Below are 18,512 nucleotides of genomic sequence, written 5' to 3' on the forward strand. Positions count from 1 at the left end.
AGCATGTGCCACAAGACCTTTAACATTCTTTGAAAATGTGATTTTACATACAAACGAATGTTCCTCTTTTTTTCTTCATCAAAGAAGTTAACAAGTCAACAACTGGAGGATGCAGTTCTGTGAAACAACAATGGGAATCTGATCTAGCGATAGAGATTGCAGAGGTGGATTGGAATAATTTGTAGGCTGAAAGAGCCCACTAAATCCAGTAAGAACTTGTATGCAAGAAAATGAATTTAAATTATTACACCAATAGCATTAGATACCGTACAGGTTTATTAATAAAAACAACCCCACCATTGTGCTGGAGAGGATGCAACAGTTTAAGTACAACATTTCACATGTGGCAGAGGTGTGGACGTAATCTGGCAAAGGGTATTTACAGAAATAAATTAGAGCCCCTACTACAGTTCCCTTGATTCCTGCATTTCCTTCCCCCCACCAATGAGTTTTGTTAAGGTGAGACCAATTGGTCAATCTGGTTTCCCTAAGCCCCACCCCCAGCTTCAGTTCACTACATTTCTGCATTGTTTGAATTTTTAAAAGTCCTCACAAAAGTAAATCAAAATTGTAGGGCACATTCTTTTTTAATACGCAACATTTTTGTTCTGCCGAGTGTGAACATTTTTGCAAGCAATTTCTCCTAAAATGTTGCATTCCCCCCAGTTATTTTCAGTAACATCTGCATCTGCATGCACACTAATATATGCATTTTAACATTTTTGGGGATGTGTGTGTTGGAGAACTGTGTTACAAAATTCAGAGAAGTGTGCATTTCGAAGGATAGCAAGGTTTCAGGGAGGGCACATGAATAATGCCTTCCCTGTTCCTAGTGTTGTAACTCCTGCATCTACCATCAGAACCCAGAGGAAATGCAGAAGAGTTGTCCTATAGAGTAATCTGAATGCTTGTTTTTGCTGGCAGGAGAGTTGTAAGTTATCAGAAGAACAGATTCCCCTGGACTCTAGCAGGGTATCAATGTCCGCTAGGAACAGGTGGGTCCCAACTTAAACTTAAGGCGCCTAGCAGCTCCAAAATGTGCTACACCAGTTTCTCACAAGCACACCAAATCTGCTTGTTCTCTTTCTCATTTTAAGTACACTGAGTTTCGTACTAAAATAACAGCGAGCCTCAATCTCTGTTGTAGCCACATTGCAAATAACACATTCGAAACAATGTCCTCCTGGGAATGCAGAGATATCAGTGGCAGCACTGGGGACAGAATCCACGAATCTTGGTCCTGGGTTTCCGATTGTCTTTGTTTGTTTCTTCTCATTCTACCTGGTGCGTTTGTTCCTCAGGAACCACATAGATTTTGCGGTTATATCGGGAACACTGCTGGGGCTGCTGCATGCGCCGGCCCTGAAAGAAGCAGTAGAGCTGGAAAGCAAAATCATGGGGAGAAGCTATTAGCACTGATACGGTAGCACATGGGTGGAGAGGCTGTGTCCCTCTTAATGTCTGTGGACCACAACTCCCACCATCCCTGGCCAGAGGCCATGTTTGCTAGGGATGATGGGGGCTGGAACCCCAACAACGTTGGAAAGCCACAGATTCCCTATCCCAGTGTTAGCAGCACTTCCTCTTGACCTGCAACAGTGAGTCAGGATTGGTAGTGTGTTTCAATGAGTGTTGGACAGGAAAGATAAGCTGGAGATCTGCCCGGGGCTATGGCGGGACACCAGACCTTTCATTTGACTCTGACAAACAAGATGGCAGGTGACACGGTGAAAAACAGAGCCCTTGAGAGCAGAGAAGAGAGACAGTGAAAAAGTAGAAGCAGAGAGCTGTATATGTTGGATTATAACAGGAAGAATGAATAAACAAAGAGAACATAAACACCTCACACAGAAATTTACAGGACATAAACTCCTCTTGCAGAAATAAAATTCATTAAATATGCAGTTACGAATGAAAGTCATGAAACCAGTGGCTGTTAAATAAAGGATCAAGATCAGAACTGTTGTAACTGGAATAATCAAGATTATGGAAGCAGAAAGAAATAAGGACTTTGTACCCTGAAGTTCAGCACACGGGAAGTCACCCAAAATTGTTTAATTTGGTATTTGAATAATTGGCTTTTGAAAATTGTATTGTAATTTGGTATTATGATAATGTGGCTCTTATGGATTATTGTAATTAAAAATTAATAAAAGTTATACAAAAAGAAAAGGGGGGGAGAGATTGGTAGTGTGTGCATAGTATCACTTACCATCAGTGGGATACCAGTCATCAGGAACACGGTCACTATGGTACCTAAACAGATGAGGAAGATGGCCCAGCCCTGCAAACATCCAGGCTCTGAAGGTGTAGTATCTGTGGTGGAGAAGAAGAAGAAGAAGAAGAAGAAGAAGAAGAAGAAGAAGAAGAAGAAGAGTAGTAGTTTGGATTTGATATCCCGCCTTTCACTCCCCTTCGGGAGTCTCAAAGCGGGTAACATTCTCTTTTCCCTTCCTCCCTCACAGCAAACACTCTGTGAGGTGAGTGAGGCTGAGAGACTTCAGAGAAGTGTGACTGGCTCAAGGTCACCCAGCAGCTGCATGTGGAGGAGTGGAGACGCGAACCTGGTTCACCAGATTACGAGACTACCACTCTTAACCACTACACCACACTGGCTCTCCAATAGAATAAGGGATGCAATGAAACATGACGTTTATTCCGGGGATGGGGAAATCTTTGGCCTTCTCCATGTTGCCGGACGTGGGTGGCGCTGTGGGTTAAACCACAGAGCCTGGGGCTTGCCGATCAGAAGGTCGGCGGTTCGAATCCCTGTGACGGGGTGAGCTCCCCTTGTTCAGTCCCTGTTCCTGCCAACCTAGCAGTTCGAAAGCACGTCAAGTGCAAGTAGATAAATAGGTACCACTCCAGCAGGAAGGTAAACGGCGTTTCCGTGCGCTGCTCTGGTTCGCCAGAAGCGGCTTAGTCTTGCTGGCCACATGACCTGGAAGCTGTATGCCGGCTCCCTCGGCCAATAAAGCAAGATGAGCACCCCAGAGTCATCCACGACTGGACCTAACAGTCAGGGGTCCCTTTACCCTTTGTCTTTATGTTGCTGGACTCCATCTCCCATCAGCCCCAGCTGGCTAGACCAATGTTCAGTGACACTGAGAGTGGTAGTCCAATAGCAGGCCAAAGGTTCCCCACCTCAGATTTAATCATTTGCTCGTGCGTTTGTTTCTAAAATCTGTATCCTATCCTTGCTTTCTATGGGAAACCAGGGTGGACAAATGCAAAAGTATAACTGCAGTTAGTTATTAATATTGATTCATTTTACTTTATTTTATTTTATTGGGGGAATTATGTTTATCTTACGCTTCCACAGAACCACTCAGTACTCTTAAAGTGTGAGTGTGACATTATTATTATTATTACTATTACTATTACTAATATTATTATTATTACTATCCCTTCCTAAAATCCCAAGGCGGGTTAGGTCAGATAAAACACAATATTAAAAACAGTTTAAAAGAACTTTCACAGAAATCAGATGCTTCTCTAGTGACAAAAGAAAGGGTCAGCAGGTGTGTAAGCAGAAACATAATAATTTGACCATATTGAAAGCATCCTCATGGACTAAAATAGATGAGTGATCTTGGCTCCCCACCCACACCAAGATTACACATTGTGCTCCCTCTCCATTTCTCTGCCCGCAAATCACATGAAGAATTTTAGGTCATTTTCACTCTGATTTCATCCTTGAAATTGTGCCTATTATCATGGAGGCGGCGGCAGAGACTCCTGACGGCTCCGCTCACAAGGATCATAGGAACGTTCAAGCGCACTCACCATGACAAGGTGATGATCCAGCGAGTGAGTGCAGGCAGGGGTGAGCGGGCAGGATAAATCCATTGGACCATTCAAATTAGATAGCTACATTTCAGGTTTCATGGCACGACTACCATATTAACCATTTGAAAGAAAAACAACCCCTTTAAGGGCAATGAGGGAGTTCTTTGCACCACTCGTGTCAAAGCCCTGCATGATTTTAGAATGGTTCTGACTCTCTCCAGTCTGGCGACTTACCAGTGGTATTGGCTGAGGGGTAGGTAAGGAGTGCATGAGTAGTATTGGAGACACTTTCTGTGACATTCGGCACATCTGCTGAGGTGATGGGGAAGCCATTCGTTGCGTAGGGTGTAGTTTTATGGGTGGGCCGAAGAGTCGTGGAAGCTGCAGGAGCGGCTGTGGATGTTGGAAGCTCAACAATTTCAGGAGAAGTGCTGTTGTTGGGATGTGTGGTTGTGTGATGGTTTTGAGAATCTGGAAGCAAATGACAGCAGGCAGAGGAGATAGAAAAGTCAAGCATTTGCATTGGGGAGGGCTTATGTTTTTACTTTAGTTTGCAGATACAGTGGTACCTTGGTTCTCAAACGTAATCCGTTCCGGAAGTCTGTTCCAAAACCAAAGCGTTCCAAAACCAAGATGCGCTTTCCCATTGAAAGGAATGCAAAATGGATTAATCCGTTCCAGACTTTTAAAAACAACCCCTAAAACGGCAATTTAACATGAATAATAATAATAATAATAATAATAATAATAATAATAATAATAATTTATTATTTATACCCCACCCATCTGGCTGAGCCACTCTGGGTGGCTCCCAATAAAGTATTAAAAACAATACAGCGTTAAATGTTAAAAACTTCCCTTTTACTATCTAACGAGACCATCGATCCATAAAATGAAAACAATGAACAATGTACTGCAGTCACACAATCAATCAATCAATCAATCAATCAATCAATAGCTGAACTGGGTCCCACAGAGTCACAAAAACAAAACAAAAAGAGCTGCAAAAACACAAACACAAAATAAATAGCCAAACAGACAGACCTCAGTGTAATACTCAAAACGGTAGTGTGGCACTCAAAACAGATGTGTAACACTCAAAACAGAAGCATAACACTCAAAACGGAGCACGTTTGGCTTCGAAAAATGTTTGCAAACCAGAACACTTACTTCCGGGTTTGCAGTGTTCAGGTTCCAAGTTGTTTGAGTACCAAGGTGTTTGAGAACCAAGGTACCACTGTACCTAACATTTCCGTAGCAACTTTTCATTGTGTTCACTTAAAAACAAATGTGTGACACAGTTTCACTACGTTGTGAAACTGAAACACAGGTTAGCTACCTTACTTTGCAATTGACAGTGGATGTGGCTAACCTTTTCGTAACAGAGGCTAAGTGTGTTTAGTCAACAGTTGCAGATTTGCCAAACGTCTAGGGCTTGTTACGTTGTTCTTGGGGCTCATATAGATTAATTGACCAGTTTGTTTGCCCAGGATCCTGGAGTCACAGTAATATTAGTCTGATGTTATGTAGCCCATATATAGGTAGGTGCTTTGAGCATTTCCTGCCCCCTTACTTTGTTCCTTGCGCGCAGAAGCAAAGATGGTGGTTCCTCAATTTAAATATGGTAACCTCTTCTAGTCTTGGATGGCTGTCAGGAGATGAGTAGCATTTAAGGATACTGCTGTTAGCTGGCTGTCATGTTTTTATATTTATCCAATCCGTCCCCAAATGGACCTACCTAATTCATTATTAGTTCATAAGATAAAGTGAAGAGGGCATTTGCTTTTTCACACGTCAGTTTGAAAGCTGTAAAAAAATGTTCACACTTGCCAAGCTGCTGTTTCATTTTTTTCATTACAGTGGTACCTCGGGTTAAGAACTTAATTCGTTCTGGAGGTCTGTTGTAACCTGAAGTGTATGTAACGTGAGGTACCACTGTATTATGTAGATAAATTATCACCATCATTTCTTTCATTATTTTGATCTATTTGTAGTTCACCTTACCCCCAAGGAGATCAGAACGCTGTAACTGGAGATGTCCTATTTTCCCCTCACAACGACCCCTCTTCAGTGCAACAGGATTAGAAATAGCGAGTGGTCGAAAATAACTCAGTTTGTTGGGTTATAGCCCTCTTAAAGCATTCAAAGATACCCTGCGAGGACTGAAAATCAGGGCTTGGAGAGGCAGGGATGGGCTGCCCCATGTTCTGGCTCCAGTCCCAGTTTTCAGAGTTGAGAGGGAAGGTCTGAGGGGGCTTCTAGAGTGTGCAACTGAATGCACTTGGAAGCCATCTTGGAATGGAGAACCACGAGGATACAGGATCCTCAGTCATGGGGAGGCTTCTAAACACGTGCAAGCCAATGTGCTAAAAAAAAACCCCAACACCTTCAGTGACAGAAGGTTAGGGAGGGAGTGCTCATGCCTGGTGCATGTGGAGGCAGTGAGGACAAGGCCAACACGCACATATCCACTCCCCTCTCCAATTTCAGCCTTCACTTGTGTTGGTGCAATTTGGAGAAAATGGGTAAAATTGCACCAAGCACTGGGGCCATGTCTTGAGCAGCCTACCCTCAACTTTTGGATTCTGTTTAGAGTTAGCGTGCCAGCTGCAATGGGTGGCTTAGAAACAGTCCAAGGCTAAATACCTGGAGCATGTTTCACTCACCTTCCCTTTCTCTAAGGAATGTGCATTCAGGAGCATTGGCAGGAGTGTGAGGTATTCGCTGAGAAGGGTTTTTTTGTTTGTTGTTGTTTTGCTTAGTGCACAGTATCAGCAGAGAAGCTGGAGGTTGTGTGCCGTATGGTTCAATATAGCATGGAGAGCTAGTTAGCACAGTAAAGTGCTGGTGGCTCTCTCTGTATACTTGTAGCTTCACAAGCTTTGCTTCCAAGACCAGGAGGACTTCCATTGTAGTAGATTAGTTCACAATGCACCAGAATCTCTTAAAGTTTACCCTTTTGCTTGTTTCGTGCCGTGAGACAACAGACACTTTGCACTCTAAACTGAACTGCGTGAGAAATGAGTTTTCTTAATAAGGGACAAAAGGCTGACTACTGGAGAACAGGAAAGCTCTGATATTCTGCTGGAAACTGCTGAGCCTCTTGGGCTTGCCGACTGGAAGGTCAGCAGTTCAAATCCCTGCGACGGAGTGAGATTCCATTGCTCTGTCCCAGCTCCTGCCAACTTAGCAGTGTGAAAGCACGCCAGTGCAAGTAGATAAATAGGTACCAATGTGGCAGGAAGGTAAACGGCATTTCCATGCACTCTGACTTCCGTCATGGTGTTCCATTGTGCCGGAAGCAGTTTAGTCTTGCTGGCTACATCACCAGGAAAACTGTCTGTGGACAAACACTGGGTCCCTCAGCCTGAAAGCAAGATGAGCACCACAACCCCATAGTGGCCTTTGACTGGACTTAACCGTCCAGGGGTCCTTTACCTTTTTTTTTTTTTTTTTAATACTCTGCACTGATTTAAGTGTAGTTTAGTATCAGCAACACAGACGGTGGGCCCAAGTCTAACAGGTTATGGGTGAACTGACAAATCTACCAACTTGTTGCTTTTGCACACCTAAAAGGGCTTCTATCAGCACAAGGATTTCCAATTGCACAACAGAAACCCCCCCCCCTTATTCTTCCTGCAAGTGTCCATCACCCTCCATAAATCTGCTCGAGTGTTGGACAAAACCTCTGCAACAGATTTAGGGTGTGGGCAGGGATGAGAAGGGGAGAACCGTCTGTGGTGCTTGCACTGACAGACATTCTCCATAGCGTTTCACTGAATACAACCTCTTGTCTCTGCTTAATCTATCACATAAGTTGGAGTTACAGATAGGTAGCCGTGTTGGTCTGCCATAGTCAAAATAAAAAAATTCCTTCCAGTAGCACCTTAAAGACCAACTAAGTTAGTTCTTGGTATGAGCTTTCGTGTGCATGCACGAAAGAATCTGAAGAAGTATCTGAAGAATACTGAAGAATACTGGGTATCTGAAGAAGTGTGCATGCACACGAAAGCTCATACCAAGAACTAACTTAGTTGGTTTTTAAGGTGCTACTGGAAGGAATTTTTTTATTTTGACATAGGTTGGAATGAGGGGTGATTTGATCTTGCATCTCCCCAGTCCAATAAATAACATTACACTAACAATGCTGATGAGGAAACATGGGCACATTTAAACTTGACAAAACTCCTATTTTTTGTTGTTGTCCCCACCATTTTTCATTTAGAATTTTGAAATCTAAGTGGTGGCGGCAAATTATTAACATGCTTCATTCAGAGTAGACATAAATTGCCCACACCCAAGTAAAATCTACTGTTGTGCAAAGAGGCAAGAGATGGCAGCTTCGTCTCCTCACAGCAACCCTGAGCCACAGAGAGAGCTGGGAGACGCAATCTATTGAAAAGGCCACTGGCTGTTGTTTTGGGAACTGTTCTGTAGGCAACAAAGGTGCTTGAAATAAGATTTGTCTCAGAACCTGGAATAAACCTCATTTCAAGCCCTTTGAGTTTCTTTTTTTCTTCTCTCCTGCAAATGCCACTGCCTCCCTAACCCACCGCCAATTTAGCAATAACAGACAATCAACGTAGCTCCCAAGTTTCCTTCAGAACGTGTAGTCCCTTCGTGGACCTTTTTTTTAAAAAAAACAAAAACGGAACCCTGCTTTGTCAAACTAAATCAGAATGAAACAACAAGATGGTCCCTCAAATACCGACAAGATCCCATTTCAAAATGGCCACACCAAATGGCACGTGAAGAACCTCACCTGCTGCTGTACACAGAAGCAGGACCACAGATGTAAAGAGGATCCTTTTCACGGCCTTGGGATTCATCCTTTTCTCTTCCATGGGAGCACAATGGTGAACAGAAGTAAATCTTAAATGCTGTAGTGTATTCCAGGCTTCTCTCCCATAACTCTTGCTAACTCCTTTATATATGCTATCGCAACAGCGAGAGCTCTCCCCTAATTCGGCAACACCTCTACATAGGCAGAAATGTTCCAAAACATGACAGTTGTCATATTTTGCATTCAGGAAGATAAGATGTGCGTGTGTATCTTTTGTGTCACCAAATGTAACAAATTTTTAAAAATACAAAAAAACACAAAAGGGTGTGTGAAGCGTGATCATAAACCCAGTTATTTGTTTGTGTCAGATAAGAATTTCTTCAAGGCAGTGGAGAAGTGGGGATGGGACAGATTAAAAAAAAATGTTGCCTAGGATCATGCAATCTCTGAACAGCATAAACCCCATGCCTTTAATTATACCAAGACAAAAAAATTAATGTTTGTATCCATGTGATTAATTGGTGTGCTGGAAGGGAGCCCCAGCTGAACTCAGCCATGGGTGTTTCTGTGGATGACAAATCATGTTCCTGAGGTGTCCTGTTATTATTTTTCTGTATATAGTCACTGTCTTTATAATAACTTGCCACTACCTTGTTACCTGTTCCTCTGAGAATGACGAGAACAACCTGGGCAGGGAATTCCATCTCCAGCGAGGCCTCAACTGAGTGTACAGCTTTTTAAGAAATCAATGCAAACTATAAACCCAGTCCAATGTAGGCACATCTTGGCATGGAAGGTGCCCCACCTGGCATGACACAGAGGTGGAGGGCAGGTTGGAGATATGGGAGGCGAGCATGGGTTTTGCATTCCCTGCAAGGACCTCTCCTGAAGGACCGCCTCTGCATTTGTGTGATATGGGGAGAGAATAACAGGCTTTTCTTCATCTCTGTGGAAATCTTCATGTGTGGGTACTATACCAATGCTTGACTGGATTGAGCCTTTCGCTATTTTATTGTTGTTGAAAGCTTGCAACTAGAGTTGCTATGATGATGATGATGATGATGATGATGATGATGATGATGATGATGATTCACCCTCCAACATATCCCCAGGTGAAAATGGAGACATTTCTCACTTCCCCCTAACTGAGCCTCCTTGATCCTCCATTTTTCTGCCCCCCAAGAAGAAGGGTGACTGTCATCAGCACTACACCAGTGAGACACACACTTCACCATCCTGAGAAAACCTCCTTACCTCCTTAATCCTGATTTTATTTTATTCTTCAATAGCTTTACAAAAAGAAAAAACACACACACCAATAAATAAATTTTAGGAAGTCTGCAAGATTTGATGTGGACACACAAAGTGGTTTTTTTTAATGAATGAAAGAAAGAAAGAAAGAAAGAAAGAAAGAAAGAAAGAAAGAAAGAAAGAAAGAAAGAAAGAAGAAAGACTCTGCTGCTCTGCTCTCCCTTTCCTTCTGCCCAGGATGGCCCTGCCCTCTGCCTGCCCCTCAGAGCTGGCACGTCAGCTGTCTCAGACTCTTCTCCTCCTCACCTGCTCTCCAGCAGCCACTATGAGCTGCCTAAGGGAGGAGACCATCAGTGGAAGACATGGAGAGGCCACGGAGAGGCAATGGGATGTTCCCTTGGAGCCAGCACTGCTGCCACCGCCATCATTTGGGACAAGCACTATTTCCGAGCACAATTCAAAGTGTTGGTGTTGACCTTTAAAGCCCTAAATGGCCTCGGCCCAGTATACCCGAAGGAGCATCTCCACCCCCATCGTTCTGCCCGGACACTGAGACCCAGCACTGAGGGCCTTCTGGCGGTTCCCTCATTGCGAGAAGTGAGGCTACAGGGAACCAGACAGAGGGCCTTCTCGGTAGTGGCACCCGCCCTGTGGAACGCCCTCGTATCAGATGTCAAAGAGATAAACATCTACCTGACATTTAGAAGACATCTGAAGGCAGCCCTGTTTAGGGAAGTTTTTAATGACTGGTGTTTTAATGTATTTTTAATCTCTGTTGGAAGCCACCTAGAGTGGCTGGGGAAACCCAGCCAGATGGGCGGGGTAGAAATAATAAATTATTATTATTATTATTATTATTATTATTATTATTATTATTATCCTTCTCCCTGAGCTTGGCACTGGCAGGGAAAATCAGGACATTCAGGGATCAAATCAGAAGGTGGGATGGATTTCGTAATTCTGGGACTGTTCCTGGAAAATTGGGACACTTAGGGGGGTATGTTATTGCCTCAGACAACCTTTGAGCAATTATGGAAATTCCACCTGAGGTGAACCATTTTGAGAAATTTTGCAGGGACTCAAGTGAGTTTTGATAAGCCTAGTTTGGGGGCTGCTGACTGACCACAACGTTCTGTTATAGAGATTTCTAGTTCTAGCCCAAAATAGTTGGTTAATGTATCTCAGCAGGATCTACTAGTTATGAGCAGGATTCTAGCCGAATGTCTTGGATTATAAACCAAAGGAACTTTTTTAAAAAAAAATATTTAATCATTTTTTCAATACAAACAACAACCGCAAAAGACACATACAACAAAAACTATAATAACACTAATAACACAATTTGACAATTCAGATTTGAATACTGATATACCTATGACTACACCTTTTTAACAATATTTCCCCACCTCTCCTGCCCCTACTTCCCAACACTGTCCGCCTTATCACTTAAATATTCCTTCCAAGTAAATCAAAGGAACTTATTCTTCAGCCTCGTTCAAAATAGACTTGCTGTCTTAAAAAAATAAATAAAGCTTGCTGGGATGATTGATGTGAATTTTAACCCATTTTAGTATTTTAACTTTGCGTTTGTTTTAACCTATTGTTGCGGGGGGGGGGTTGGTTTTCTTGTGTTATCTTTCTGTAAGCCACTTTGAGGTTTTGTTTTGTTTTGTATTTTTACAAACAAGCGATGTAGAAATTTTATGAAATAAATAAAGAATTTCGCCTGCTATATTTTTGTGTCAGGAGCAGTGCATTATTATTTTTTTTAAAGATAACACTGCTTTGGAATTTTGCACATAGCATCCACCTATTGCAGCAGCTCTGACCTCAGTTGAGCTCTTGTAACCACACTGAGACTGTGAAACCCCTCCCGTCCACACAAACCTTCTTACCTGACTGACAGAAAAGGGAAGGACAATCTTGTCTGTTTGCAGATTATTACTCACATTAAACCTCCACATTCTAATTACAGTTTACCTGTACTTCCATAGGAAATATCAAGCATTCAGTGGGCTTGTGTCGAGCCAAAGGAGGTGCAACAAAAATGGCCCAGCCACGTTCTAAAGCCTTTCCTAGTATTTTTGGGTTGATAAAACACAACTTAGACCATGAATCATTAACAAAAAATACCTTAAGCGTGAGTGTCCTTGTCTGGAACAATTCCACAATCAGACAGTTAATAATCTTTCAGCAGCAGGGCTCCCTTTTGGGCAACATATAATTTCATATTCTGAAATTATTAAGGTACAAACCCAAGTATTCCAAACCAACCAGCTCATCTGCCCCAATGTTTTGGAATGCCTAGCCCATGCCCTAAATCAACTCCTTCTCTCTCTCTCTCTCTCTCTCTCTCTCTCTCTCTCTCTCTCTCTCTCTCTGTTGGCATTTCCCTCTTGGTCTTCATCCCTTAAACCTTCAGCTCTGCTTCTCTCTTCATCCCACTAATTTCAGGAGTCCAGTGTTCCAGCCCCCTCTCCCTTGTTTTGATAGTACTTGGAGGTAGGGAAATTCTGCCTGTAGTCCATAGAAAGCTCTTGGGACTTTTTTTTATTATAGGGCAGTCTATAAATGGTGTAGAGATAAACTTTAAAACAGGGTGGAATCCAATTGATGGACTTTTTCAATGACGGGCTTTTGAGCCCGTGGGTGCCTGACCATTGGTTGTGCTGGCTGGGGCCAATGGGAGTTGGGGGTCTTGGAGAGTCAGAGGTTTCTCACTCCTGTTCTGTGCCTTGGCCCAGGCATGACTGATGAGCATGATGATCTTCACATATGATAAATCTCACTATTCAGCTTGCAATAGGAAATTACATCCCCTCTGGTGACACCTCTGATGCGGAATTTGTGTTTGTGCAGGTAACTAAGACCTCTAATCAAATTATTACTGTGCAAATATCTTAATGTAACCGGAGTAACTTAACTTAATGTGTAACTTAATGTGACCGGAGTAGAAATCATATATTGAACAGATGGAAAACTCTTGAATCTGAGCAGACTGAAAGCAAAGAGTAAGGTTACCGTAACTTCCATCATAGAGCTTCAGTATGCTGATGACAACGTAGTGTGCGCACACTCAGAGGATGACCTCCAAACCATCCTAAATATCTTTGCAGCAGCTTACGAAAAGCTTGGCCTATCACTCAACATCCAAAAAACCAAAGTGCTGCACCAACAAGTACAAAATAACCCCTCTGCAGCACCACAAATCCAACTCTATGGTGTAACATTGGAAAATGTTGATCATTTCTCCTACCTAGGCAGTTATTCCATAAAGGCCAACATTGATGCCGAAATCCAGCATCACCTGAGCTCTGCAAGTGCGGCTTTCTCCCGATTGAAGTGCAGAGTGTTTGAGGACTGGGACATTCGCAGGGAAACCAAAATGCTTGTTTACAAAGCTATTGTACTACCAACCTTACTATATGCTTGTGAAACATGGACCACTTATAAACGCAATCTCCAGCTCCTTGAAAGATTCCCTCAATGGTGTCTCTGAAAACAGGCAAACTAATATCAGTGTACTGGATGAAGCAAAGATCACCAGTGTTGAAGCAATGATTCTTCAACATCCACTTTGTTGGACTGGTCATGTTGTGCGGATGCCTGATTATCGTCTTCCAAAGCAACTACTCTATTCCAAACTTCCAGGTCCACCAGATATGTATAAGTGTCCCTGCTGCTTTACCGCACCTCCAACATAGGTTTGCTTTTGTTTTATACATTTTAGCTATTTTGGAAGGTGTTAAGTACCATCTATAAAACATCTTGATTAAATTTTCCCTTAGTATATGTTTTAAACAACAGCCAGAGGGGCTTCCCAGTCCAGATGAGGACCACAGCACTGGGCGGGGAACACAACCCTGGCGCTCTTGCTGTGGGCCTCATGAACACAATCCTGCCCAAAACTGGGGATGGGAAGCAGCTGCTTCCCACCCCCAGTGTAAAAGCTTTCCTCCCAGGGCAAATAATAGATGCACAGAAAAATAATTTTAAAATCCCGTTTTATTATTATGCTATTAGCTAGCTGCTTTTTCTTTCCCTGAAAGAAAAAAAAATCTTGCACGTGCAATGTGGGAAATCCAACGGTCTTCGAAGCAAGGGGATCTCTTTCTTTTTAATGAAAGGAGAGGCCTTTTGTGTTAGCCGTGTTTCCTCCTCAACTCATTCTCAGCAAATATTTTGTTCTTCTCATACAGTAGGGAAGGTCACCGTGGCGATGTGGAATACAGCTGCAACATAAAGTCATTACTTTAGAGAGAATTAGGGCTCTTTGGTGCCACCTTAGTTGAGAAAGCCAGGACTTTTTTCCTTTGAAAGCTGCTGTTTTTGTTTTTGTTTTGCTTTTTTTTGCTTTTGCTTTTTAAGCTGGCCTCTTCTCTTCCTCCTCCTCCTCCCCTGCAGAGATGACTTGGGCCAGCCAGGGGAGTAAGGGAGCCAGTGTTTTGTTAATGAGAGACACGGCGCTTGTTGGCAAACATGCGCCTCGTCAGCTCCTTGCGCATGAGCTCGTTCACTTCGTACAGAAGGTCCTTGCAGCTGAAGGCGCAGATGTTTCTCCCCAGCTTGACACCCTTGTCTTGGTTGAGCACATGGCTGCTAGTGTTCCTGTCAGAGGGGGCTGCTTTTCCATTGCCCTTCGTTGCCAAAGGTGCCTTTTTTTGCTGAAGCTGCCGGGCCATCTTAGAGGAAGGCCCTGGGCCCTTCCCTTTGTGCGCCAGCCTCGCTCCCGCTTTCTTCTGCTTCTGCTTCTCTTGCTTGAGCTGCAGCTTCTTCTGTTTGGGATGGATCTTCTTAGACGCCAACTTCTGCTTCTTCTGAGGCTGGGCCGCCTTCTTCTCGCCCTGGACAGCAGCCATTTGCCTCCAACTCTCCTGTTCTCACGCTCAGTTCTTAGGGAGAAAGGCCTCTGTACTGTCCTCACCTGGGGTGGCTTGTATTCAAGTGAAGGGCCGGCTATTTGATTGGCTGGGTGGGTGAGGGAAATATCCCCCCTCTTGTGATGTAGCAATGCTACCCCTGAAGAGTCATAATATGCAGCACTTCATAATACGCATCAGTGAGCTGCCCCTCCCTCCCATATGCAAATGCAGAGATTGTGACATCGGAACTGCTCATTGGTCAGTGGGAAGGATGATGGAAACAAAGAGGCTGGAAGACTGATGCAAGGCACACTACAATCACAGAACTGTAAAGTTGGAAGGGACCCTGAGGGTCATCTAGTCCAACCCCCTGCAATTCAGGAATCTCAGCTAAAGCATCCATGGCAGGTGGCCACCCAACCCCTGCTTAAAAACCTCCAAGGAAGGAGAGGCCACCACCTTTCGTGGGAGTCTGTTCCACAGCCTAACAGCGCTGTCAGAAAGTTCTTCCTGGTGTTTAGTCGGAATCTATTTTCTTGTAACTTGAAGCCATTGGTTCGAGTCTTACCCTCCAGAGCAGGAGAAAACAAGCTTGTTGCCTCTTCCATGGGACATCCCTTGAGATATTTGAAGATGGCTATCCTATCTCCTTTCAGCCTCCTCTTTTTTAGGCTAAACATACCAAGCTCTTTCAACAGTTCCTCATAAGGCTTAGCTTCCACACCCTTGAGCCAGCGTGGTGTAGTGGTTAAGAGTGATGGACTCGTAATCTGGTGAACCAGGTTCACTTCCCCACTCCTCCACATGTAGCTGCTGGGTGACCTTGGGCCAGTCACACTTCTCTGAAGTCTCTCAGCCTCACTCACCTCACAGAGTGTTTGTTGTGGGGGAGGAAGGGAAAGGAGAATGTTAGCCGCTTTGAGACTCCTTCGGGTAGTGATAAAGCGGGATATCAAATCCAAACTCTTCTTCTTCATCATCATCATCCTAGTTGCCCTCCTCTGCACATGTTCCAGCTTGTCAATATCCTTCTTAAATTGTGGTGCTCAGAATTGGCCACAGTATTCCAGAGGTGGTATGACCAAGGCAGAATGAAATCTGAACTCCCTACAACTAGTCATCATTGTTCTGATGAAATGTAGGAAACAAACATATAGTAGTAGTAGTAATATTAATCTTTGTTCTCGGATTTTTCTCTTTGTGTGTCATAAGACGAAATCTTAACCTAAGATCCCCTGGGATGCATGAGTTAGGACTGCCATTGGCAAATTCCGGACCTCCAGATGCTTGGGACTACAATTCCCATCATCCCGGGGGATCAGGGATGATAGGACCGGTGGTCAGGGATGATGGGAATTGTAGTCCCCTTGCAGTAAGGGAGGCAAATGGGGAAAGCCTTCCCACTGACTTTTTGCTTGCAAATCCTGTCTTAAGGGTGTATTTGTGTATGAATAGGGTGAGCCTATGAACCGCATTCGGGAACTAAAAGTGTTTACCATCATGTGGTGGAATTGCAAAGTAATCAAAAGTTACTCCCTTACTGCCAAGGAATATTTGAGAGTCAAAATGGCTTCAGGAATTGTAGTCCCAAACATCTGGAGGGCCAGAGTTTGCCTGTGCCTGAGTTAGGATGTGGCAGATGTGTGGCTCAGCCGTGCTACACCAGCAAGAGTCCCCAACCCCAGCTCATGCTGGAGCTATGCCAGCATAAATAACTCACCCTGCTTCAGCCTGGGCTCAGGCTTACAGTTTATACCAAATACACAGATTGCAAGGATAGTTAAAGCTATATATAATACACATCAGCTGGAACAAAGCCTTATGAGCAACAGCATTGCCCTGCCCCCGCCCCCCTGCTTTAAAGTTCTCCTCTCCAAGAGGCACACATACCTGTCTCAGCTTTGCTTCAATTAGAAAGTCGGTTCAAGCTGAGGCAAGCAGGCAACACCTGCCTCAACAAATGCCATAATTATTAAAACTGCTAATTAAGACATTAGACTTGGTGGTTCCTCCTTCAAACTAAAACTCGACTTTAGTGTTTTACAAGGTGCCAATGGCTATTCAGAAACAAACTCATTAGCCGTGAATGAATAAGTGCTTGCAGTGGTTACCTAAGGGGATGTGGAGCTAGGATACTCTATTTTGGCCTTGCCAGACCTCAGGTTCACCTTTATCTCCCAGCCTTTAGCATGTGACCCACTTTTAACAAAAACTATATACAGCTCTCTCTCTCTCTCTCTCTCTCTCTCTCTCTCTCTCTCTCTCTCTCTCTCTCTCTGTGTGTGTGTGTGTGTGTGTGTGTGTGTGTGTGTGTGTGTTTTCCTTCCCTCCTTCTCCTTGTCTTTCTCCTATTTGCTCACCGTGGACTTAGCTATACACCTGCAAATAAAAAGTTTTAAATGTTCTGTAAAGTGCAATATGCAAATGTGACACCAGATGGCGAAACTGAGCTATGCAAAATTCAGTGTATTTTTCAAAACGTGTTTTTTTAAAAAAAGGATTTTTCACAGCGTTCTCAATATGTGTGTAGATTCCACCCCTGCCTCCTAAAACAAAACCTTTAAAAGAAAATACTACAGTGAGGAGTCATGTGACATCTTAAAGATGAACACATTTGCAGAGATCCATCTGATGGAGAGCACACTGGACCATGAAAGCTCATGTGAAGAAGAGTAAAATGTGGTCCTCTTCAGATGTTATTGGTCTACAAATGGCCTTGGGCCTGCTCACTTTTGTCAATGGTAAGGGATGATGAAAGTTGTAGTCCGCAGCTGCCCTTGGCTTGTGCCAAAATGAATTTGACTCCTTTTTGGGTTTGCTGCAGCAGATTATGGCAGCATTACAAAGTCCCCATCCCTACCACCACAACCTGGAGATGCAGAGCAGAATCTGGCCCTCTGCCATGCATGGTTATGGGGCAGAAGTTGGGTGTGGAGGCAGCAAAATCATTGTACCTGTTGTTGTAGATGTGACTGTTGCTTGAAGACAATCTCCTGGAGGACCTCTAGCCAGAGAATATTGGCTGCATGGCTGGAGCCTAGGAGGTTAGTTTGCTGCAGCCTGGGCAAGGCATGCCAACACAAGCTAGGCAGCTGTTGCTTTATTCAATAAATAACTAGAGACAGACAGGTCATATATCCACAGCAGTGACAAGAGGAGGAATGATGGCTGGGAGGAGCTCAGAGAGAAGGAACGCCACGGTGCACCTCTAGCGAGAAATCAGGAATATTTGAAGAATTATGTTAAATAAGAATTATGTTAAATAAACATTAGCGGGGTGGGAGTAAATCCCAGCAGTTTCAAATATTGATGATATAGTGAGTAAGGAGAAAAATAAAATGTATGGAGTAATTACAATATGCAGTTGTAATTATGGTGCTGGAGGAGACTCTTGAGAGTCCCATGGACTGCAAGAAGATCAAACCTATCCATTCTTAAGGAAATCAGCCCTGAGTGATCACTGGAAGGACAGATCCTGAAGCTGAGGCTCCAAGCCTTTGGCCACCTCATAAGAAGAGAAGACTCCCTGGAAAAGACCCTGATGTTGGGAAAGCTGGAGGGCACAAGGAGAAGGGGACGACAGAGGACGAGATGGTTGGACAGTGTTCTGGAAGCTACCAGCATGAGTTTGACCAAACTGCGGGAGGCAGTGGAAGACAGGAGTGCCTGGCGTGCTCTGGTCCGTGGGGTCACGAAGAGTCGGAGACGACTAAACGACTAAAGAACAACAACGGATAAATAATGGAACCATGGAAGTGGGGGAAAGAGAAGTTGATGATTATGAATGTATGGTAATGTTGACTGAAATGCGAAAAATTGTAATGGAA

At 43.7% G+C, this 18,512-nt stretch overlaps 1 protein-coding gene across 1 annotated transcript; it reads right to left on the minus strand.

Annotated features, from left to right (window-relative positions):
- Positions 1-991: 991 nt before the first annotated feature.
- LOC310701981 (uncharacterized protein) lies at positions 992-8,667 on the minus strand. The gene is made up of 4 exons (XM_083493576.1): positions 8,552-8,667; positions 4,024-4,260; positions 2,213-2,316; positions 992-1,380 (listed from the first exon to the last, which is right to left on the minus strand). The coding sequence occupies exons 1-4, from the start codon at positions 8,631-8,633 to the stop codon at positions 1,273-1,275; spliced, it is 531 nt and encodes a 176-aa protein (XP_083349702.1). The 5' UTR covers positions 8,634-8,667; the 3' UTR covers positions 992-1,272.
- Between the last annotated feature and the right edge of the window lie 9,845 nt (positions 8,668-18,512).

This window comes from Podarcis liolepis (assembly GCF_965112155.1).
Source record: "Podarcis liolepis genome assembly, chromosome: 2".
Taxonomy (NCBI): domain Eukaryota; kingdom Metazoa; phylum Chordata; class Lepidosauria; order Squamata; family Lacertidae; genus Podarcis; species Podarcis liolepis.

Coding starts and splice junctions, on each gene's coding strand:
- LOC310701981 (XM_083493576.1), bottom strand. CDS start 8,633: ATGGAAGAGAAAAGGATGAATCCCAAGGCCGTGAAAAGGATCCTCTTT. Junction 4,261..8,551: donor GCTTCTGTGTACAGCAGCAG/GTGAGGTTCTTC, acceptor ATTTGCTTCCAG/ATTCTCAAAACCATCACACA. Junction 2,317..4,023: donor CCCCTCAGCCAATACCACTG/GTAAGTCGCCAG, acceptor TCTCCACCACAG/ATACTACACCTTCAGAGCCT.